The following is a 23,857-nucleotide window of genomic DNA, read 5'->3' as shown; positions in this document are numbered from 1 at the left end:
CTGCCCACCTCCTCAGTGCCCTCCCTCTGCAATGTGCATCGCTGCACACGAATGTATTCTGCCCTTTCTTCTCATTTCTGTCTGTCTCATAGTCTGCTCAGCTGGTAAGCCTTCTCATTACATGCTTTGAAACAAATGAACACAATACTCAGGGTGTTACATCAGACGTTTTGAGGTATTTCACTTAGTTTTTAGTTTTGTTTCACATATTTTCTTACTAGACTTGAATGAGAGTAGTCTTTACAAGAAAACAGGCTAAGGTCCTGTCATGTTTGTATTGTGAACAGACTGTGCTTTAAGTATTGTAGAAGGACTGATAAACTCTGTTGGTGTTTCAGATCATCATTTGTCCACCCCAGGATTTGAAATCCTTCTCATTCTGTTACGACTGATCTCTTAATCAATATACAAACCGGATTCCAAAAAAGTTGGGACACTATACAAATCGTGAATAAAAACTGAATGCAATGATGTGGAGGTGCCAACATCTAATATTTTATTCAGAATAGAACATAAATCACGGAACAAAAGTTTAAACTGAGAAAATGTATCATTTTAAGGGAAAAATATGTTAATTCAGAATTTCATGGTGTCAACAAATCCCAAAAAAGTTGGGACAAGGCCATTTTCACCACTGTGTGGCATCTCCCCTTCTTCTTACAACACTCAACAGATGTCTGGTGACCGAGGAGAGCAGTTTCTCAAGTTTAGAAATAGGAATGCTCTCCCATTCTTGTCTAATACAGGCCTCTAACTGTTCAATCGTCTTGGGCCTTCTTTGTCGCACCTTCCTCTTTATGATGCGCCAAATGTTCTCTATAGGTGAAAGATCTGGACTGCAGACTGGCCATTTCAGTACCCGGATCCTTCTCCTACGCAGCCATGATGTTGTGATTGATGCAGAATGTGGTCTGGCATTATCTTGTTGAAAAATGCAGGGTCTTCCCTGAAAGAGATGACGTCCGGATGGGAGCATATGTTGTTCTAGAACCTGAATATATTTTTCTGCATTGATGGTGCCTTTCCAGACATGCAAGCTGCCCATGCCACACGCACTCATGCAACCCCATACCATCAGAGATGCAGGCTTCTGAACTGGCGTTGATAACAACTTGGGTTGTCCTTGTCCTCTTTGGTCCGGATGACATGGCGTCCCAGATTTCCAAAAGAACTTGAATCGTGACTCGTCTGACCACAGAACAGTCTTCCATTTTGCCACACTCCATTTTAAATGATCCCTGGCCCAGTGACAACGCCTGAGCTTGTGGATCTTGCTTAGAAATGGCTTCTTCTTTGCACTGTAGAGTTTCAGCTGGCAACGCGGATGGCACGTGGATTGTGTTCGCTGACAATGGTTTCTGGAAGTATTCCTGAGCCCATTCTGTGATTTCCTTTACAGTAGCATTCCTGTTTGTGGTGCTGTGTCGTTTAAGGGCCCGGAGATCACGGGCATCCAGTATGGTTTTACGGCCTTGACCCTTACGCACAGAGATTGTTCCAGATTCTCTGAATCTTCGGATGATGTTATGCACAGTTGATGATGATAGATGCAAAGTCTTTGCAATTTTTCACTGGGTAACACCTTTCTGATATTGCTCCACTATCTTTCTGCGCAACATTGTGGGAATTGGTGATCCTCTACCCATCTTGGCTTCTGAGAGACACAGCCACTCTGAGAAGCTCTTTTTATACCCAATCATGTTGCCAATTGACCTAATTAGTGTTTATTGGTCTTCCAGCTCTTCGTTATGCTCAAATTTACTTTTTCCAGCCTCTTATTGCTACTTGTCCCAACTTTTTTGGGATTTGTTGACACCGTGAAATTTTGAATCAACATATTTTTCCTTTAAAATGATACATTTACTTGGATTAAACGTTTGATCTGTCATCTACGTTCTCTTACAAATAAAATATTGACATTTGCCATCTCCACGTCATTGCATTCAGTTTTTATTCACAATTTGTTTAGTGTCCCAGCTTTTTTGGAATCCGGTTTGTAGAATTTAATCAAAAAATAGAAACAATTCAGACAAAAGGTGCTGCTTGTGATGTCACTCGTGAGTGGGGTCACTCAACAGAAGTGCAGTTCATGGGTGTACACTGGCTTTTTTGTTCAGAAATCTATCATTTTTTAAGTGCAAGAAATACTTTAGTAAATAAAGCAATGTAAGCAAAGCATAAAGTTTGTGTTATTTTCATTTACACTCTTAGTTAGACCATTATGAACAAATATCCTTAGGCATGTGAAAGTAGGCAGTTACTACGGAGGCTCCTTAGTGAATCTGAATTGGCCTACGACAAACAGCAAATCTAACTATGATGGATTAGAGGATACTGAGCTACACACAGAACACAGAATTAAACTATGAGTTTAATTCATACTTAGGGGGCCATCATTATCTCATAAGTGTGTTGCTGTTTTCAGATTAACATTTGTTACTATTTTTTTGTATCTAGACCAGAACAAATCCTCTCTTTCTCTTCTGCATATATGTCTGTATTGAGCACGGAGCCATTTACAAGCACAGTGGTCTTAGCCAAATGTGGAAATACTCAAACAGCTAGAGACATAGTTCATGTAATAAGTGAGATAGTGAGACAAAAATTTTAAAAAGGCATGGCAAAAATGGTAAAAGTTCAGTAAACATCACGTATAAGTGAGAGTAGTTAGAAATATTGCTAGAAATTCAAGCAGAGAGGACAAAATTTACAAAGTATGACAATACAGACAAAATCCTGATGTAAACCATAAATCGAAATTTGATGGAAAAAGTGCTATAAACATTATAAATTAAAGCCAAGAAAAAAAACAATAAACAAGGAAAATGAATGGCTCACGGTGACTAAACCCTGGTTTAAAGCATATAGAAGGTTAAAAATAGCCAGTAATTGAGCCCGTATGCCTTCAGGTGACTACATGGTAAGTACAGTTTTAGTTATATAAAAGATATGGGTAGAAGCAAAATTTTTGTGGTTCTGACTATAGTTGTAATGATTAACACGTCCAAGTCTGAGACCTGACTAAAGCCATCCCTTACTCTGGTTGAGTGAATCTCCACTCTGCTCCTAGCACTATTGCCATTACTATTAAAGATATTAACAAGTTAAGTTGAGATGTTCATAATTAAAAAGTCAGTCACAACAAATGTAGCAATCACAGTGAACCATAAAGACTTGACTTGTGTAACACTGCCTTAGAGCATGTGCTATGGTTGATCATTTGTTAGAAAGAAATCAGGCCAATTCTGTGTATGTGTTTCTTACCTGTAGGATATCCAGCAGCTCTTACAGCTGCAACAACTCGTTCTCGTTCCTGGACATCCTTTGCAATCTCCGGCACAGTTTCTGCTACCTTCAGCCCAGCAAGGACAACAAAGTAAGTTTTCTAGTTTTATAAGGGCATGTAATAGCTAAAGTTGTCTTTTTAAAATTTAAATTGTGTAAGCGGTTTAGTTTCCTTTTTTATAGGAAAAATAGGTTGGTGCCATGCTGGAGTAGTGGGTAGTGCTACTGGGTTTACATTTCATGCCCAGACACTATCCTAATGGAGTTTGCAAGGCCTCGCCATGTGGACTTTCCTCTGGGTCTCCAATTTTCGTCCCACATGCCCAGAGACATGTATTTTAGGTAAATTGGTCATAAGAAATTGTCCCTGGTGTGGGCCTGAATGTGGGTGGGTGTGTGTATATGAGTGGGCAATGCAGTAGACTGACACCCCATTCAGAACTGTTACTATTTCCTGCATTACCTTCAGTGCTCTGTGTGCCAACCCCACTCCCATTAACCCTGAATTAACCTGAATTGGATTAAGTGGATTTTTGTAGTTGTGAAAGTAAGACTAGGATAAAAAAAAAAAACAAAATTGAACAGTGTTATGCACAAATATTAACAACCCATGCAAGGCCTTAGTTGGTAGAGTTGCCAAATTTCTGTGTGAACTAGTTTGGCTGCATTCTATAATCTGTTAGTCTGTTAGGTCATTGGCGAGTGTTACAATGAGATAATGTGGGCTGTGCTCACTAAACCTCCTATGTCTTGCCTACTACTTACTACACATGTATTTTCAAGTTAAACTTTTTTTTTTTACCAGCAGGTCTGCTAACAACACCAAATTTAATTTCACTACCTCAGCAGAACCAAGGAGGGCTGCTGTCACCTCCTGCTAGACTTGGCCTCCAAGCACAGGTAAACCAGTACACAAAAAAAAAAACAGGTTTCCCAAAATGAGCCAGATTTATGAATGCAGATGAGAAATTGAAGCTGAATTACAGCTAGTACATATATGTTATATTCATCGTCACAAGGGGAAGCAGCCTAACATTGTACCACTGAGCTTAAGATAGAATCTTGATTAGGTACAGGCACTAATGTTATGCACATCTTTACACTCTTCAATAGCTAGTTTGTTATTGCTTCAAATATATAGTTAGGCACCTTATTTTATGATAATTTTCATAAAAATGTAGCTGCAAGTAGAGAAATGTAACACCGTGCTATTAAAAGAGGAAGTTGAGCTTGACACCACATTATATAACACACATGGTGCATGGCATGACACTTCTGAAGATGATGCATTGACTGTGGAAAAATTGTAAATTATGCATTTGTGCAATTTTTTTAAGAAGAAGGTATAATTAAATTGGAAATGATTAACTGGATTGCTTGTGTATTTTATCATCAGGCAGTAAACAGGGACCCTCATTTACAGTCTTTGCAGCAGCACAGCCAAAGCAGCAAGTGTGTTGAAACATCTGGCACACACCCTGATGAGCCTAGTGACCTGGAGGAGCTGGAACAGTTTGCCCGTACATTCAAACAAAGACGTATTAAGTTGGGCTTCACACAGGTACTCCACATCATCCCTTACCAACCTTTCACCTTCTGTAATGAATAGGCTGTGAATCCACCCTTTGCTTTTATTGTTTGCAGGGAGATGTAGGTCTGGCAATGGGCAAGTTGTATGGCAATGATTTCAGCCAGACGACTATCTCACGCTTTGAAGCCCTGAACCTTAGCTTTAAGAATATGTGCAAGCTGAAACCTTTGCTGGAGAAATGGCTGAATGATGCAGGTAGTGTGACCAGTCATTCTTCTTTTCTGTTCAACAATGACTGTTCTCTGGCTCAATTGTGATATGGTGGAACAGTATAAAAATGAGTATGAAATGAGGACAAGAGGTTTCAAAAGATGCCTAATATATATTGAATAAATGGTGTATGTACACACTGGACATTGTAGTCTGTAAAACAATTCAAATTACTTTACAGTAGCACTTTGTGTTAGCTGAATATAATTAGATTTTAATCTTTTTAATGTAGAGTGTGGACTCTTGTCATAGAATATTAAAAAAAAATTGTCAATGTAGCTTCACCATGTTGTTCCAGTTGGATTTCACTTTCAGCTTAAACTTGTTTTCAAAATTGCAGACTTGCATTGCAGACTTGTATCCCTTTACATTTTTTCTTGACGAGTTTGATTTGTATTTAATTTTAGAGACCATGTCAATGGATACCACCCTCCCCAGTCCCAATCACCTCAACAGCCCCCCTCTAGGCTTTGAAGGCTTGCCAGGTCGCCGCAGGAAGAAACGCACCAGCATTGAGACCAATGTCCGTGTGGCCTTAGAGAGGAGCTTTATTGCGGTAAGCAGACAATCATTCCACAAACTTAGCCAGAAGGTTGATGGTAGTTATTGGCAATGTGGACTCAAAATAGCATTTTTATTACTATAAGAACTCATCATTGGAAGTTGTGGAGAGAAAATGTATTTATCATACATAGACAATTTGAAAGTGTTTTAAACCAGTGGCATCTTTATTGAAGTAAGGTGACAGGTTTCATGTGGTATTTGTACAGAGAATAGTATTATTTGAAGTAGTTTCCTATTTTTGATTCTGTATTAGACACAACTATTGATCATTTTAATAAATAAATCCATGTCAACTTGAAGAAGAGTTCTCTTACACATACGACAATGTAGACTTTAAGTTCCTGACTTCAAATTGTAATTCCTGTCACAGGGAATCTTTAGCAAGTAACATTTGTGTAGAAATAGTAGAGTGTTTCATTGTGCTTTAAGAAGTAAAACCAATGTCTTTGTGAATTTAATCATATAAAAAGACTATCCTGTAGAACGGGAAGCTGTGACCTTAAGTTGGAGTTTAATGCTCTTTTCCACTTAAGGGTCAAACCATTTTCGGCCCAAATGTTTGTTTTTTTTTTGGTTTTTTTTGTTCAACCACCTTTTGAGTATGATAAAGCTGTGTAGAAAGTTGATATGTTTAATACTGTCCAAGTAAGGTTTAAAAAAGGTGGTTTATAAATAGAGGGGTGATTTGGAGAAGGTCCATTTCTAGAGGTAGTAGGACACAGTGGCATATTATTATTGCTTCCTTCACAACGCACAATGCCAAGCTTTGTTCCAGATTGGGATGGTGTTTTTCATCTGACAGTTGCTTTTTATGCTAGAGTGATTCAATTCACGTGCCATAAACCGACAATAGTAGTTTAATAAACAGATATTATAAACATAGTGATGATCATGACAGACATAAAATGCTAAATGAACACCCATCAAGGGATTTGTCACTGACACTGGCAATGCTCAAATAGTAGGTTTCAGCTCCGTTGTTTGTGAATGAGTGAGATATACGCATGTGTCCTACATGATAAGAAATATTGTAAAAGTGCATTACTGGGAGAATTACAGTATATAGTAGACCTGAGTTAAACATAACATTCTGAACATGATAAGGTAAGATATGCTACAGAAAACATTAACTTTATACTTTTAGATTTTTTGGCTTTCAAGCAAACTGCTTTGGCTTTTTTATTCCCTTTAAAATAGTTCATACCAGGTGGATCATTGAACTTGCAGTTTTATTATTCTTTGGTATTTTATTTGTTGGATTTCAATTTAAGGATATACAGAGTATGTCTGTTATTACTGAACTAAAAGTATGTACCTGTCAACTATCTATTTTTACTTTAGGAGAAACAGCAACATTCATCCACGTATTCATTTTCTGAACCTGCTTCTTTCAACATTGGGTTTTGCAAGGCCATAGGATAGCCTGGTAACACGGAACAAAAGAAAGGATGAAGAATAGATAGGATGCTAGTCCGCCACGGGACACATTCATTTATGTCAGTCTGACTTATGCTTTGAAAATTGAATGAAACCCAAGTACTTGTAGGAGACACAAGTGAATGTGTAGGCAGTGGCAGCAATAGAATGTGAACCCAGAACTGTGGACCTGCAAAGTAGCAAGAAGCTGTAGTTGGGTACATTTTGATTCAACACTAAGTTTAAAAATTGTCAGAATAGTGATAAACAATTTATTACAATTGATATGCTTTTAATATGCAATCTCATTTTCTTTTATTCTGTATACTACAACCCATTACACAAATGCAAATGTTTTATTATTGATGATTCAGTCACTCTAGTTGGAGAATGCCAGTCAGTTAGTCATGCTTAGTACACATCCCCACTTGGTTTGATGCAGAATGGTATACAGTGTTCATAAAGTCTGAGTTAAGATTTTTGTTTGACGTAATATTATCCATGTAGTGTTAGACAAGAGCTTTTGTGCAGTAAAGTGCATTTTCAACTGTAAATGTTATCAAGTAGGCTAACCAGTGCTAATGTGCTAACACAGAAATAATGCGATCAGTAATTCATCTGTCAAAGTAACTTTACTATTTTAAAGATAACATTCATGGCCTAACAAATTGAGTTGTCATTTCAAAGAAAATTGTCACTTTTTCAGTTTTCAGCTGGGATTCATTTTGTGGGTAACCCACAAATTCTTAATGTATTTAGGTGGGTATCTTCATAGAACAAAAGTTTCCATAAACAGTCCAAAAATATGGTGCTACCTTATCAATGGGCATGTATGTGAGAGTGTGCCCTACAATAAACTGGCATATTGTCCATTTTTGATTCCTGCATTGATACCAAAGTACTTGCTGGCTTCCCCTCACCATATTATACAAAAAAGCAGAGTTAGATAGAAAATGAGTGGTGGATTAGTGTATAAACAGCACTGTCTTTTTACTTGTCAGGATTCTCACCAAAAATCCATCTATGATAGACTTAGTCTTCCTCTTATCATCTTTTCAGAACCAGAAGCCTACCTCAGAGGAGATCCTGCTTATTGCTGAGCAGCTGAACATGGAGAAGGAGGTGATACGGGTTTGGTTCTGCAACCGGAGACAAAAAGAAAAGCGCATCAACCCAGCTAGTACAACACCACCATTGCCCAGCCAGCAATCTACTCCACATAAAGCCCCCAGTTACAGCCCACATTTGGTATGTACTATCAACTCACTCTATCATCTGATAAGGTCCAGCTAACTTATTTTTTATGTTTTACTTTTTTGACACACTACAGCAGTTTTGAAGGTTGTTTGGAGTAACAGGAGTCAAGTATTACTCAAATTAGGATTAAACAGATGTATTATGACAAAAGTAAATAATTAAAACAGGCCTGTGTTGTGTTACTGAAAGGGTTCTGTTTCTTTGTATTTGTCTTTACATTGATCTGCAGGAATAGGAAAAAATAGAAATGAAAAATATATTTTCACCTTTTCTACAGCACTATACAATATACTTTCAGGATCCAGCAATAAAAAATTGTGTTTAATCCTGTATATCATATAATATGTATTGGTAAATATGACAGGCTGTGTGCATAGTGTTTATTACCTACAAAAGCCTTCATTCTTATCATATTTTTTATCAAAAATAGAAACTGTACCAGTTTTGATATAAAGACCATACAAATCACATCAAATGTTAATGACCTTTTCTGGCTATAACTGGTGAACTAATCAACATTTTTTCTCACTAGTATTGCAAAACATTTATTTCCTTTTGATATTCTCTCCATGCTATGTCTACACTTGCAGTGGCCTATGTGAAAACTTTCTCAACAAGGTTGCATAAATCTCTCTTTTTTTCTACTCTTATTCTTTTTTTATTGCAAAAACATTCCCAAAACTACTTTTAAGTCAGTAAAAACAATTGTTACTGATATTAAGAATTAACCAGTGTGATGAACATTAGTAAAATAGAATATATAGTGATCCCCCGCTATATCGCGGTTCAGCTATCATGCTCCCGCTATATCGCAGATTTTTCTGTGGAACATATCTAATTTTATACATACATTGTACACTACGGTAGACAAAGAGTTTCACATTACAGTACCCAGATGATTCTAACAAGGCCCGTTATTGGCTAAAAGAGGAGACTCAACCAATCAGAGCGGGATTTTCATTCTCTTGGGCTCTGATTGGCTGCTGCTAACGTGGTGTAATCTCACAAGAACAGGGTCCCTGACGCATCTCAGTTCTCTGCGTATCATGTACCTTGCTTGTGGTCCGATTGTTTTGAGCAAACGTTTTGTAAACTTTTCATTTTGTTTTAAGCCCTATGATTGCTTCAAAGCATCCTGCCATCTTCTAAGCCTTATGGTAGTAGTGAGCCTAAGCGCCAGATGAAGACCTTGACCATTCAGGTGAAGGTAAAACTCCTGGATATGCTTACGCGGACGTCGCTCGCCATTACAAGTTTACATGTGTTTAAAGCGTGTGGGATGGGTATTTTAAGCTTAAACTATAAAAAAAAAATGTATTTATATGGATGGCCTTTCTATAACGCGGATTTTCACCTGTTGCTGATGGGTCTGGAACGTAACTTCCGCAATAGGCAGGGGATCACTGTACTATATACATTTCAGACAACAGAATACAATGAATGGCCAAAAACAGGTTTAGATGAGGAAAAAAATGTTGGAGTAGGATCTCATTTGATTATTCTGTATGAAGTACATCAAGAAAAGTTAATCAATTGGCCCTCAATTATACTGCACATTTAACTACCATTTTCTTCAGGGTGATGCTCTGAGTCAGAGATGGTGTTGATCACCTATACATTTATTATAATGATAATATAATCCTGTAAGCACTCAAAATTGCCTAAGGGTGTGGTCTTAATGAGATGGTAAAAGTTGAATAATAGTGAGATTGTTTACTTTTTGAATTCGTATTGAAAAAAAAAAGAAGCACAGATCATCATAAAATACGAAGTTAAGAGCATGGCAAAATCATAGTCAGAAACTACAAAAAGTCCAAGTATTCAAAGAAACATAGGGTGTGGGTTTTTCACACTGAAATGTGGTTACAGTTGTCACAAAAACCTGCTTCTTAGTTTGTCAAAATAACCACAGCCAAACAACAGTAGACACTCTTGTCTAAAGGACACAAAAGCAGTAAGAGGATATGATTGATGACAATAAATCCTCCGGTACCAAAAAAACTCTCCTAACTTTGAGGCCACGTCCACACTACTATGTTTTCATTTAATAATGGAGTTTTTAAACTTGAATGATACTTCCATACTAAAACTACCAAAAACGCATATCACATAGATGTTTCCCTAGAGTGAGTATATGCACTTTGGCAGGAAATTACTTCAAGGAATGGTATGATGCCAGCAGCGGGAATTGTCACAAAACTGCAGTGACTGGTAACTGTAGTAGGCCTTTAGTACATGTCTACAGCGTTGAAATTGTACAAAACACAATTTACATTCATATAAGTAAGCAGCACAACAAGCGCCATAGGAAGCAATTCTTCCACGTCTGCTATGTTGCAAAATAGCTTTACATTACGGGTGAACCATTAAGGAATGCAAAGTTGTAATCAGCAGGATCCAATCAGAGTAGGGCTAGGGTAATAAGCACAACAAATCAGAGTGCAATTAGAGTCTGCATTTTTATAAGTCTACATTTTTGCCCATCCACATTGCAATGCTGAGAAGGCATTTTCAAGTGCTGGGTAGTATTTCTAAAATTCTCCATTTTCAGGAGGTAGAATGCCAGGGTAGTGTAGAGCCACGAAAGGAGAAAACAGAGAATAATGCCTGCATGTTTAAACGAAAACATAGTAGTGTGGACGTAGCCCAAGTATGACTGTCAGCCTTATCATGGACTCTAACTTTGTTTCACTCTGTTGCCTGCTGTAGAAACAATAAGAATGAGATCTATCCAAGTCACTGTGAATATGCCATCTCAGTCTATCTTATAGCAAGAATGCAAATAACTGAGTTGTGAACCCGGGTGTTTCTCAGCCCCAAGGCAGATACTAAGGAATAACACCCTTCCTTAGGCCGAGTTTGCCTTTTTTAACATTTTACCTTTTAGGAATTCTCATGTTCCTTTGTCTACTGACTGAATTTCAAGGGTATACCATGAGATTAAAACTGCAACAAATTGTAAATATAAATAATCGATTCTTGTTAGTTAATGTATTTAAATTGTACAAACAATATATTTTAACCATCCTTGGGTTCTGAAAAAAAGATGAGACAATATTTTAACACTTACCTTAAGACAGTGTTTCCCAACTTCGGTCCTGGAGACCCCCTGTGGCTGCAAGTTTTTGTTCCAACCAGATTCCTAATCAGTAACAACACCTGATAACTCTGATCTCATTTAATTAGCTGGTATTATTTTTCTTTTATTCTACATTCAGAAGAGCACAGCAGCATGATTTTTACATTTATAAGACATTTAGAAATATTTCTGTTATTGCTATAGATTTAAATGCTTAACTCTCTTTTGTTGATTTCATTATATTTTGCCCTTTCTCTGTGCAGTTTTTCCCCATCGTTGTATCTTATTAATGACAATTAAAAATGAGCAGAGCAGACACGCTGGCAAACAGTGAATAATCAAAGGCTGCAAGTACTTTAGCATCAGACCCACTAATTAGTAAATAATAGGTTAATTAAACAATTAGAACACCTAGAAAAGTAGAATGAAAACCAAGATGAAAATATTGTTAAAAAGAAAAACTACATTATTCCCATATAACTGCTCGGTGCATTTTAATATATATATATTTGGGTTTTTTTTTTGCCAGACTTAGATTTCTAATGTCTATATTGTTCCCAAAACACAGAACTTGGGAAATAACACATCACTTAAATAGTCCAAGAGTCCAATTAAAAACAGAAGCTGGTTGGAACAAAAACCTGCAGCGACAGTGGGTCCCCAGGACCGAGTTTGGGAAACACTGCCTTAAGACATGTTGTGAATGGACAAAATCCCAGCACACAGGTTACACTTCATGGTTCTGTGGACCTGGTCACATTGTCTCATGCCTGTCAGTCTGAGATCATTTTTACTGTTTAACCTGCCACTGTGATAATATTCTGAAGAGGTTTTGGTTGACTCTTTGTTTCATTTAGATCACTAGTCAAGGACTATCCCAGGCCATCAGCAGCCTTAGCACAACAGGTAAGATATTCAGTCATTTGTTAAAATGCTTATTTTATATATTTTTCACACGACATTCAGTTTTTCGTTGTCACTTATGCTGTGTAGCGGCATTTCTGTAAAACTATGTGTTTATTAAGTACTAATAAGTTATCAAACCTGTTTGTGTTGATCAAAGCAAAGCTTTTATGCCGATTGCATAACGTAATAAAAGTTTCAGACATAAAAAGATGTACATTATTTAGAAAACGGAAAAGTGTATTTGAAAGGATAGCTGTTGAATCTTTTGCTAATGGTCCTTGTTTATATCTATGAAATACTGTCTCCCTATCATTCAGTACAATTACTAATTACACAGCAATCTTTCATTCTATTGTTTTGCTTGTTTCTTTTATCTTCAATTGGAATTTTAACAATGCAGAACATAAAAATTATTTAGTAACTCTAACCCATCTTTTCTTCTATTTCTCAGTGACAACAATGTCTTCAGGAGTGGGCCCATTGACACCTGCTCCAATAAATTCCACTCCATCACCTGTAAGTCCACCCACTAATAGTAACAGCACAAGCAGCAGCCCCCAAAGTCACACACCCCTTGGACTGCCTGGACTCAACCCAAATACAGGGTGAGTAGCAGATTGGCCTGGTAGATTAACAAGCTGCCAACACTATGAGAATGAAGTGTTTGATCACACATTTGCTGTCAAGTGTATCAATGAGAGATCACATGTAGCAGTTGATGTTCCTAATTGAATTTCAAAGAATGCTTTGTTTTTTTAATTAGCTCTACTTTTAAAATGGACCTTGAAGTTTAAAGCGTAATAATCAGGACTAATCTAGCAAGGATTTTACATTAGCTGAGGACATTTTTGAAGTTCTATAATTCAGTATTACATAAATGCATTAAAAATAACCTCTTGGCTTTTACTATTGATGTTGAATTAGTAAATAAATTTAAATTCTAATTTTTAATTTTTTACTTTTCCATCTTAAAGCTCATGTTTGATATTTATTTATGTATCTAGTTCTGACTCGGAGATCATTAACTAGAGCCTAGTTTGACAATTTCTGTGGATTTTAAACATATTTAAAATATAAAAAATGTTCAATATTTCTTTTAAGTTTGATGTACTTGTTTACATCTATACTGTATTCTTCCTAATCAATTGTTCTAAATCAGTTTTCTTGAAAGCTGGAGTGAACCTCCCATCATTTGTACTCCCCGCCTTCCTTTATTTTAAATGGTAATGCAGTGTGTTAATAAGCGTGTGTGTGTAAATATATATGTATGCAAATAGACAACAAACCATAATAGATAGATAGATAGATGGAACTGAAGAGCATTATATAATAGCAGTGAAGAGCACTATATAGTACATAGATAGATAGATGAAACTGAAGAGCACTATATAGTACATAGATAGATAGATGAAACTGAAGGGCACTATATAATAGCACTGAAGAGCACTATATAATAGCACTGAAGAGCACTATATAATAGATAGATAGATAGATGGAACTGAAGAGCACTATATAGTAGGTAGAATTGAAGAGCACTATATAATAGATAGATAGATAGATAGATGGAACTGAAGAGCACTATATAATAGATAGATAGATAGATAGATGGAACTGAAGAGCACTATATAATAGATAGAACTGAAGAACACTATATAATAGGTAGATAAATGGAACTGAAGAGCACTATATAATAGATAGATAGATGGAACTGAAGGGCACTATATAATAGATAGATGGAACTGATAGATCTGAAGAGCACTATATAATAGATAGAACTGAAGAGCACTTTATAATAGATAGAAAAAAACAGATAAATACTGTAGATATTTCTCCCCAGATGGAAATTTGGCTTTTTACAGAAGCTCTTTAAATAAATAAAATAATAAATAGGTAGATAGATAAATAAATACATACATACACACTATGGTCTGAACACATTCACCAGAATGACTGAAAAGGAAGAAAATTTTAAAAAGAAAACGTCTGACTTGGCAGTCACAGTCTTAGTGAGTCATTATGCAGGCGTATTGCTGTTGGTAGAAAAGATAATTGAGAAAATAATTATATTTATATAAATGTATATAATTATATATTATATACTTTATATATACTATGTATATATGTGTGATATATATATCACATTCTTAGTTCTGAATTGCAATCTGATTATTTAGGTGGTTACCTTCCAGGTAACACTTATGGTTGGTCGGCCAGTCAACTAACATCCGCCACAGCCTCCCAGTTGCAAGAAGCAGATCATAGATATTTGATACAGTATCTGGCAAACAGTACACTACACATGTGTTTTACCCTTACTGGGGCTTGTCAGGTGTATGCACTTTTGAATCTTTTACTCTGATCTTCACCCTGTTACGTAAGCAAACCAACCACTGTGACGCAGTGTCAGAAACTTTGCCTCAAGTGCTGATGTCAGAGGTTCAATCCCTGTAAGGGGATGCAAAAGCACACCTGATGAACCCCAATAAGGTTGAAACATGTGTCATGTACTCTTTGTATTATTTGGTAGTAACTGTATCACACACACACTTTATATATAATATTATACCCTTTAGTACATTGCTGATGAGCTAGAACCGACCCAGGCTGCATCTCATACTCATCATACATCTATACTAAAAGACACATACTGTATTTCAATTACTACCCGCCCAGTACTATACCCACTGATGATAGTGTTAGTGAAAATATGTTATTTAAAAAAGTTAATCGTCCTTGGTATAAGGTGTATATTCTTTCCATATTTTGATCAATATCATCATTGTGCTGTTAACACTGACTATTCGTTCCACACCACAAACTGTTTTTCTTTGTGGATAGCCTTTTTGTTAGTTTGTGTTATGGTGCCAACCTGTGGCAGGAAATGGAATAACAGTCTTTTGCTTGAAAAGTGAAACTTCTCCCAGCAGAAGAACAATTGCCTAACAATATTACACATGATAAGCAGTAAGAGCATTAATATTCTGTCAAGTCTTAATGAAATCCTGCATATGTATACATATATATTGACAAAAAAATAGAAATTATAGAGTTATCTTTTAAAATAATCAAGGTTAAATACATTTTATGAAAAAGAATCAAAGAACCTGAAATAAAAAATGAATGCTTTTAAAAGGTGAAATAAGTAAATCCAGTTGGCATTGTTAACTTGTATTGGAGTACTGCTTTAAGTTTCCTTGTATGTGTTGCTTTACTTACAGGAGTTCATTGTTGGGGGTGAATGCAGGAATTAACCAAGCCCTCATGGCTAACAACCCTCTGGCCACTATCCAAGGTTTGTGGAAATCCATGGTGGCATCTCCCATTTCACCCCCCCTAGCCCTGTCTGTGAGACCATTCTGTCATATCCAGACATATAGCATATACAGTTTACAGATGAGCATATATTTTGTCTCCCTGCTGCTGCTTGGCTGTGTTTGTATTCTGTATGCATATTTCATCTCCCTTTTCATTTTTGAAGGTGTTCTATGCATTTGTTCTCACACACTTATAAATCCACCTTGTTTTTTTTTTTTTGTTTTCTCTCTCTAAACAGCCCTGGCGGCAACTGGTGGCCAACTGCCCATTACCAGCCTTGATGCAAGTGGTAACCTGGTCCTAGGCACTGCTGCAGGGGGTAGTTCTGGCACACAGAGTATTGTGTCCTCACCTTTGTTCCTGAATCATGGAGGACTGCCTTTGCTGGGCTCAAACACAGGTGTTGGATTGGTCTCCGTTGCTGCCAAAGCCGCTGCTGCAACTCTTCCTGCTGCTGCCTCCAACTTGAGCTCCTCCTCTTCCTGTTCAGGCTCCTCCTCATCTTCTTCTTCCTCTTCCAGCAGCAGCAGCGAATCAGCACAGAGTCCTCCTATGCTGGGTCTGGGAGGGGCTAAGCCAGAGTGATGGCGCTCCAGGCCCCCTTTTCCAAGCCCTGTCCAATCCTTTCCTCCCTTTAACCCAGCACCCTCAAGGTGTGTGCAAGGTGAGGGAGGATGGGACCAACATGGTAGGAGCTAAGAATTCTGGAAAAAAAAAAAAAAAAAACCAAACCTCGTTTTATCATTTACAAAGAAAGATGCAGAAGATTCCAAAATGGAAAAAAAATAATATTGCTGTTAGCAAGAGGACTAGAAAACCAAGGAGAAAAAAAACACAGGCGGAAATTTCACACCAAAAAACAGCTTTACCCAAAGGTTCTGTACATAGTCAACCCGACGCCAGAGGAAAAACTTTATCGTATTCTTTTTTCTTTTTTTTTGTTTTTTTGTTTTTTTTTTGTTTTTTGTTTATAGAAATTCAGTTTGAATTTTTTAATATATATTGTACAAGTTGAGGAAAGCTGAGCCGTTTGAGGTTAGACCTCCTATTTTTTTATATTTTTCTATATTTTAAAAAATGTTTATTCTTTTTTATTATTTTGATAGTTCTGTTGAGTATCATGTTTAAAAAGGTTAAATGTAAAGGAATTCCTAAAGTTCAAAAGTTTTATTTAATTTCTTTAATTTATTCATCTTTTTTATTTTTTTATTTTTATTTTTTTACTTTTATTTTGCTTAAAATATCCCAACGACGGGGGAAAAAACCAAACCAAGATTTTGCTGCACTTGGCTTCTGTACTTGTTCTTACTTTAAATAGTGCCTGCTGCATCAGGACTCAATCAACCACCACCAGAACACGTGTCAACGCCTAGAAATGTGTGTGTGAACAAGGCTGGGATGCTTGAATGGCTATCTTCTCTCTCTGTTAAATGAATACCTCACAGTGTTACCTTTCAGAAGCCAGCAACATTTATATATATATATCAGTCAGTCGTACTATACATATATATATAAATCACCAAGGGAGGCAGTTTCTTTCAAAGAGCAAAGACAAAGTACCTGCATTTTTAAGAAGATTTGCCTCTCTGCTTCTTAGAGCTTTACTTGGCTTCTTGAAGAGACAAACTACAGAAAAAGCCCAGTGTTTTTATCTGCTGATTTGTTTGATTGCTGTATTGTACCACTGTTTTGTTGCGTTCTGAGTGTTATTTAATTTCATTTCCTCTTTGAATACCAAAGCTTTCTTTAAACACAGAGAAAGAAGCATTGTGCCATAACAATGATGGAGAAGAACAAAAAGAGACAGCTTCACACAAAACAGTGAATATATGGGAGTACTGCAAAAAAAAAAAAAAAAAAAGCCAAACCAAAACAAAATGATTCAAAAACCAAAAACAGCAAACCAAAAATGTCAAAAGAGAAGTGGATCTTCAACTCTTGACTTTGCTTTCATTCCTCGACAGGAATATTTATTGACCTCACAATTTCTTCAGATGTTGCTTTGTTTAGTTGTGCTAGATATCAGGTGGTTGGAAATACTGTGAAACCTAGCTTTTGATTTTAGATTTATGAAAAGAAGCAAACTAAGGACTGTAAAACCTAAAAGCTTTAGAGGCCTGCACTCTGCTGAGGCCGGATTTGATTGTTTCAGAGGGGTTTGGTCTAAGGAGAGAACTTCTCCCTACCCCTTCTCAACCAGCTGGAAAAGCAAAGCAGGTTGCTTTGAAACAAAACAAAAAAAAAAGGGGGAAAATGAATACTAACTTCTCAACATAACTTTAGACGGAATGTAACTGTTAGTGCTTACTTAGTTTTTATAGAAAGAATCTATGTTCTTCTGCTTATTGCTAATGTAAAAAAAGATAATGACTTGATTTTAGACCAAAAATTTAACTATCTCTCGATTTTTCTAACGAAGTGGTGAGGCAAAATAAGGGAGAAGTGCTGATCTAGGTTCTAGGGACTCGGCATCTGTTTGCTGAAATACAGAACCCTGGGCTGGGAAGTGCTTTAAAGGACTTGAAATCTTCTTCCAACTCCAGAACACCATGCTTGCCTAACTCCAAGGTCAACAGCCCCCCCTCCCTGTCAAAATAAATCACAAGTGAAATAAGTTGGTCAAACGACCGCATTCTTTCTATTGAATGCTCCTTGTCTATTAAAAGTCTCATTTTTAAAAAAAGCCTTTCAGAGATAAGCCACCGCTTGTCTGGCTGCTCTCAACTGATGTGTGAGCTCATTCGCAATTTGCAGCAGCACGGCTGAGACTTTCCAATTCAGGCTGGCAAGAAAGAGGGGAAGAAACAGAATCAAGTAATGTAAGTGAACAGCAGCCACGCATGCTGAGGTACCAAAAAACAAATAAGTAAACAGTATGAATAACTCTCTAACTTCCATAACACAACAAAGCGCCTACCATTGACTAGGCTTGACTTCTGTTTACAAAATGAAAAGCTTTAAACAGCTATAAAACCAAAAATATGCCTGTTGATGAGACCTTGATGAGAAAAGCCTGGCAGCTTTCTTTCCAAAAGCCTTCTCCAATGCCCACCATGGAAAGTGTGAGAGAGAGAGATGGTCCATCATATACCTCATGTACCTTGATGACAAACCAAATAGTAGAAATGCTTTAAAATGGGACGCAGGGTGGCGCTGAGCGGCCAGGTGGCGAATTCCAGCAAGGTGTGGGGCTGCAGGATCCAGGCTGTGAACATCCAGGACAGTCTATGGGTGGCCTACTGCGTTGAGTAGGATCTAGCAGTGTCCTAGCGTCTATCAGAGGACACACTCGTCTCAGCTGTAGCAATGAAAAAAGAACCGAAACCAGTAGCATTACCAGAAGTACATTTCTACTCCTGGCTGTCACATGGAATTAAAGAAAGAACTGATGGCAACAGTTAAACAGTCTGGGTCCTTGCATCCTCACATTTTTGTTTGAAACAACCCCCTCTGCGGTTTAACTGGGTCGCAATCACCACACAGCTATGCTATAGGGCTTCCCTCAGACCTGAAGAAAAACGCAAACATTGTATCGTCTGTAAAGAACCGGAGAGAGCAGCAGAAATCTTACCAAAGTTCACCATTTTTGTCTTTGTTTTGTTTTTTTTCTTTTCAATTTTTGAAAACAAGCAAATTTTGCTCAGGAACTAACGAGTCTGGGTGCGGGCCTAGATTGAACATTATGAACAAGTAGTACTGTTCCAGAGTGACAAAGTGGCTTTAACTACACTCTATTGACCAGCAGACAGCTCAAGGGAGAGGATGTGGGCCTGACTGAGCCGAGCTCTGCAATAAGAAAAGCCAAGTGGTCTCGGTGCGCCAATGCACTGTAACCTCGGAGCAGCGCCCCTCGTAGAATTGACTGCAGAATACAACAACAGTGCTGGCCTGAACGACTCAGTTCTCGGTGTGTCGTGGTCATCAGAGCCCCTGTGATGAACTGTAGTCATAGCCCCTGGCAAATCAAGTGCGACAACTGCCTGAGCAACCTTTGCTATAAAGTCCTTAGTTTTTGTAGATTTTTTTATTTTCACAAGCTGTTTGCGGTGAACTAGGACGGATAATAATCTGGTACAGTATTATTTACAGACACGATAGTAGTGTTGTTAATCCATATTGGTTTTTGTTTTTTGTTTCTTTTTTGTTTTTTGTTTTTTTGTTTTTTTTTATCAACAACCAAAGACTAGCTGAGGAGAATTGTGGCAGTTTAAGACATGTGGATGAGCCCCGGTTTCAACAGACAGGATGTCACCATCTGGGCTCCTGCCTTTTGGAAGCTCGCTAAGGGGCAATTCATTTTGTGGGTTGTGGGGGCTGGCCTGCTTCAGGGAACCTCACACAGAGGGGTGGCTCAGATAAGACCACTGAGCAACATGGCTGGCTGCACTGTGCTGCCGGATTATTTCAATTGGCCTTCCTACAGTACATGATTTCAAGTGTCGGGTGGTTTGATGGTAGACTGTTGTATCCTCTTGGTGTTGTTAAAGAGAGTGCAGGATACTTCCAAAGAGAAAGAGTTGAGGTCTCTGCCATACGGTAGCTTTCTCAGTATCGGACTCTGGGGGGCTATACCCAAGAGTTGTATTCTGATTCCAGTAATACGCCTGAGGTTCAGTGTAGGGAAACAGACATTTTCATGTGCTGGTATTTCAGGCTGAAGTGACGAACCAGGAGCAGGATACCTTTTAACATTCTAACCAGCCTGGGGTCCACGGGGTCCTTTTGGTATACATGTGTATGCACTGTATGCTGAGGAGACGAGCTCCGCTCGACTTTATGCAGGCCTTTCTGGATTCTGGTTCATGGCTTGTATCTATCAGTTATTTCAAGTTTAGACTAGAGCACAGAATTTGAGGAAACGACTTAAGATATTTGTATGAAAGCAGTTTGTATTTCTACTGGCTTGACATTATTACAGAATAGCACAATCAAGATGTATACTTGCTCCATATGAGCACAAAACCCCTTTCTCTCTTAATGCCCCCAAGTTCATGCTCTTCCCTCCTTGGCTAATCAATACAGTAAAGAAAGACAAGGATGATACACTGTACTGTGGACCTCCAAGGCACACCAGGATCATCGCCAGGCAGGAGGTCAAAAAAAAAGAGTGTCCCTGTGCAAATAGCTCAGGAAGATCTGAACACGGGAAATGGAATCGTTTAAACAAAGCACCTCTTGATTTATGTTTTAAGTGCCAAAGGTTATGCACATAGCCTTTTTTCTGTCCTCCAAGCATCAAAATCACATTCCTCAGTTAAACGTAGGTTGTCTCTTGACAGTGCATTCAGGTATCAGGGCTGGGTGTAAAGTGAGACGTGTGTGTCATCGCTTCTTTACAACTGATGGCTTTATGAAGAGTGCAAAGTGGCCGAATGCTGCTCTGTGCAGGTGCTTGTGAAGCAGGCCTGCCCCCCACAGGTAACAGATGGCAGTGCAGGTGATTGCTGGCTTTTAGACTGAGGGGAGAATCACTCACTGCTGGGTGATTGGAATTTACGCACCTCTAAGCGATAGGGGAGACTGGGGGTCGGCGAATGCTGCAAAGGAGGGTGTGCTATCTTCTCAAAACTCTCTCTTTTTCAGAGTAACAGTAGGTTATGGAAAAGCTTCTTTTTCGTACCCTAATAGAGTACAGAACTAACAAATGGTGGTGGGACTTTCACTAATCAGTGCAGCTTGTGAACAGAAGTTCTGTAATCGCTCAGGTCACGTCGCAGTTTGTTCCTTCATTTTCCACTAAAGCGTAACCAGTGTGATACCAAAGTAATGTAAATAAATCGTTTTACTGGACAGTGAAGTTCAAAATGCTCTCGTGAAATCAGAATTGTTTCTTTTCTAAGTGTTTAGTGTTGATCATTATCGGCAGTGCATCTCTTAGCTGATCGATGCTTGGTTTCTGATATTTTCTCATTTTACCACAACCGCAATGTTCCAGGAATCCTTGACGGCCTCTTAGAGGAGCTGCTTGGAAAGAGAGAGAGTTTTAGGCTTCCTTCTCCGCCCCCTTCCCCCTAAATAGGACCCCTGCCCATTCAATACAGCTTGAATCCAAAGGTATTACCAAGTGAATAAAGTTTAGTAACTTTTACGAAAGATGAAACCAAAGATCTCCATTAACTAGTTGCCACTAGAACACACAACGCCGCCACCTTGACACACTGTCTTGTGTTTAAATGGCAGTTACCCAGCATGGTGAACTTGTAACCTTTGACCTCAGCAATCCAAAGCGAAAAAAATAAATTGTATATTTTTAACTATTTGTCATTGGAAAATTTTAGCTTCTCGTAAATATGATGATGATGATGATGATGATGATAATAATCGTAAATGTAACTTTACTCTTTATCTTTGTTTGTGCTGCCAAGATTTTGTCAATACAAGGGACAGAGAACTAAAAACAACCAAAAAAAAAAACAAACCAGTTTTGCTTTAGGGACTATAGAACAACTTTTTGGCGTCTGTATTTTTCTATGTGTCTTAGCGTCTTTGTAAGAAAAACAAATAAATTAGGATTTCAGGATTTTAAAAGGGTTAATTTCCTCTTATTTGGAACTGATGTCTAGAGAATGAACATGTCAAGAATGTGGAGGCCAGTTCTAGGCGGCCATGAAAACTGCATTCATTCTGCTCACTTATAATTGAACATCGGGGCTGTAAAGTGTTGGGCAATATCGGCCTTTACTTGGCAGTATTCTCGCCTCCCTAATGAGGGTGTGCCCACTGGTCCAGTGCCCATTTGAGCTGTAGGGAGAGAGTGCAGGTGTCCACTGTTAGCCAACTCCGGCAGCTCAGTGAAGTAAAGTCTTTACAGACCCATCTATCTTGGCATATAGTGTGTCGGGCCACTGGATGAGCAGCGAGCAGATTGCAGTTTCCATAACCGCACGTGAACTGAGCCTCGGTGAACTGGACATCAAACAAACCCGTCTGTTCTTTATTTCTTTTTTAAGTCTTAAACCAACCCATGTAAAACCTGACAGACTGATCTGGGGAGCTGCCATCCATAATCCACGCCAACAGCTTTCACTAAGAAACTTTTTAGTTATCGATTATGGTTCCTCATTAGGCTCAGTGTTTTCCTGAGAGGTCATAGGTGCCGAACTCCATTCCAAATGTCGTGTCTGTTTTGGGTCCCACAGCACAATGTCTGCTGGGAATCTGAAGTAACACACACGCACTCACACATTTTATTTTAATTTTTTTTTTGATTGTGCTTTATGAATGGCTGCTGAATTGTCTTGCCTTGAGAAAGTGGCTATTCCAAAACTTGTGGAGAACTCGAGATTGTTGGGTTTTCCATTTTAATGGACAGTGGAAGGCAACAGTGAAACGCATCCGAATTCTGTCAAAGAGTCACTTGGTGCAGAGCATTTGAAACTAAACTGGCCTCCAGGTAAACGAGGCTCATTGAATGTCCGCTCGTTCCTCCCTAACACTTGCACCAATTTGATTTTGTTTTTTGTTTCCCCAAACAGTAGCATAAATAACGGATGCTGCACACTTTCCACCGTCCATCGGGTTAAGGACTCCTCTTCAGTGTCTTACAAATAATAAAATTGGTGATGTCTGTCAGCAGGGTGATTTTTTTCATCTACATTCAGCTCATTCTCACTGACATTTCGGCACTCCATATTTTTGTATAGAGAATGTAGTCCACTGAATGGAAAGAAAAACTCAAAAACATGTTCTCCTCCAAAAAAACAAAGGAATGCCAAAAACGCAAACCTGCCACTCTCTTTTAAAGTCTGGCTACTAAATGTTGCCTTTGCCGTATTCTGGAAGCAGAGGTTCAGATTGTGAGTCCTTTGACCTCTTTGCTCTCATTTGAAACCCTTCTTTGTTTTTCTCGGCCATTGACGTTTGCAGTTCAGTTTAATGTCACAGCACCAATGAGGCCTAAACTTTCATTACATTTTAATTTTCTATGACTCTCTTGGAAGAGGAAAACATGTTTTTTAGTTACTCCTGTTGTCATAAATTGAATGTTGCTATCAGCAAAAAAATAAAAGCTGTAACCTACCTGGCAGGTTAAAAGAAAAGAAAAAAAAAAGATCTTTGAATGTGAACAAAGGCCAAAAGGTTTATGAGATAAATAGAGGCCCACCTCACGGCACATGAACAAGACGCAGTTTGTGGCACCTCTGGAGAGCCAGAGAGACTTTGAACTGAACGTCTTCCTCATTTTGGAGCAATTTAAGTTCCTTACCCTGTTCTACTATCCCTCTTTATTGAAA

At 38.1% G+C, this 23,857-nt stretch overlaps 2 protein-coding genes across 9 annotated transcripts in view; one reads left to right on the top strand and one right to left on the bottom strand.

Moving 5' to 3' along the window:
- Positions 1-17,868, top strand: part of pou2f2a (POU class 2 homeobox 2a) — a 151,406-nt gene extending 133,538 nt beyond the window's left edge. For 5 of the 8 annotated variants that reach the window (XM_039773132.1, XM_039773130.1, XM_039773125.1 and 2 more), the window contains 10 exons: positions 3,271-3,376; positions 4,091-4,185; positions 4,682-4,846; positions 4,930-5,071; positions 5,494-5,642; positions 8,126-8,314; positions 12,260-12,308; positions 12,760-12,913; positions 15,527-15,600; positions 15,862-17,868. In XM_039773132.1, the coding sequence (XP_039629066.1) occupies positions 3,271-3,376; positions 4,091-4,185; positions 4,682-4,846; positions 4,930-5,071; positions 5,494-5,642; positions 8,126-8,314; positions 12,260-12,308; positions 12,760-12,913; positions 15,527-15,600; positions 15,862-16,208 (1,470 nt within the window). In that variant the 3' untranslated portion in view covers positions 16,209-17,868. The remainder of the gene's footprint in view (positions 1-3,270; positions 3,377-4,090; positions 4,186-4,681; positions 4,847-4,929; positions 5,072-5,493; positions 5,643-8,125; positions 8,315-12,259; positions 12,309-12,759; positions 12,914-15,526; positions 15,601-15,861) is intronic. The other 3 variants (XM_039773131.1, XM_039773127.1, XM_039773133.1) reach the window with 2 other exon arrangements.
- Positions 17,869-18,753: 885 nt separating this feature from the next.
- cicb (capicua transcriptional repressor b) overlaps positions 18,754-23,857 on the bottom strand; it is a 71,429-nt gene continuing 66,325 nt past the window's right edge. Inside the window, exon 8 of the mRNA XM_039771351.1 lies at positions 18,754-18,921. Coding sequence (XP_039627285.1) covers positions 18,754-18,921 — 168 coding nt within the window. The remainder of the gene's footprint in view (positions 18,922-23,857) is intronic.

Source organism: Polypterus senegalus, chromosome 12 (assembly GCF_016835505.1).
Source record: "Polypterus senegalus isolate Bchr_013 chromosome 12, ASM1683550v1, whole genome shotgun sequence".
Taxonomy (NCBI): Eukaryota; Metazoa; Chordata; class Cladistia; order Polypteriformes; family Polypteridae; genus Polypterus; species Polypterus senegalus.
The sequence above is the reverse complement of the archived record's forward strand: the minus strand, read 5'-3'. Positions and strand labels throughout refer to the sequence as shown.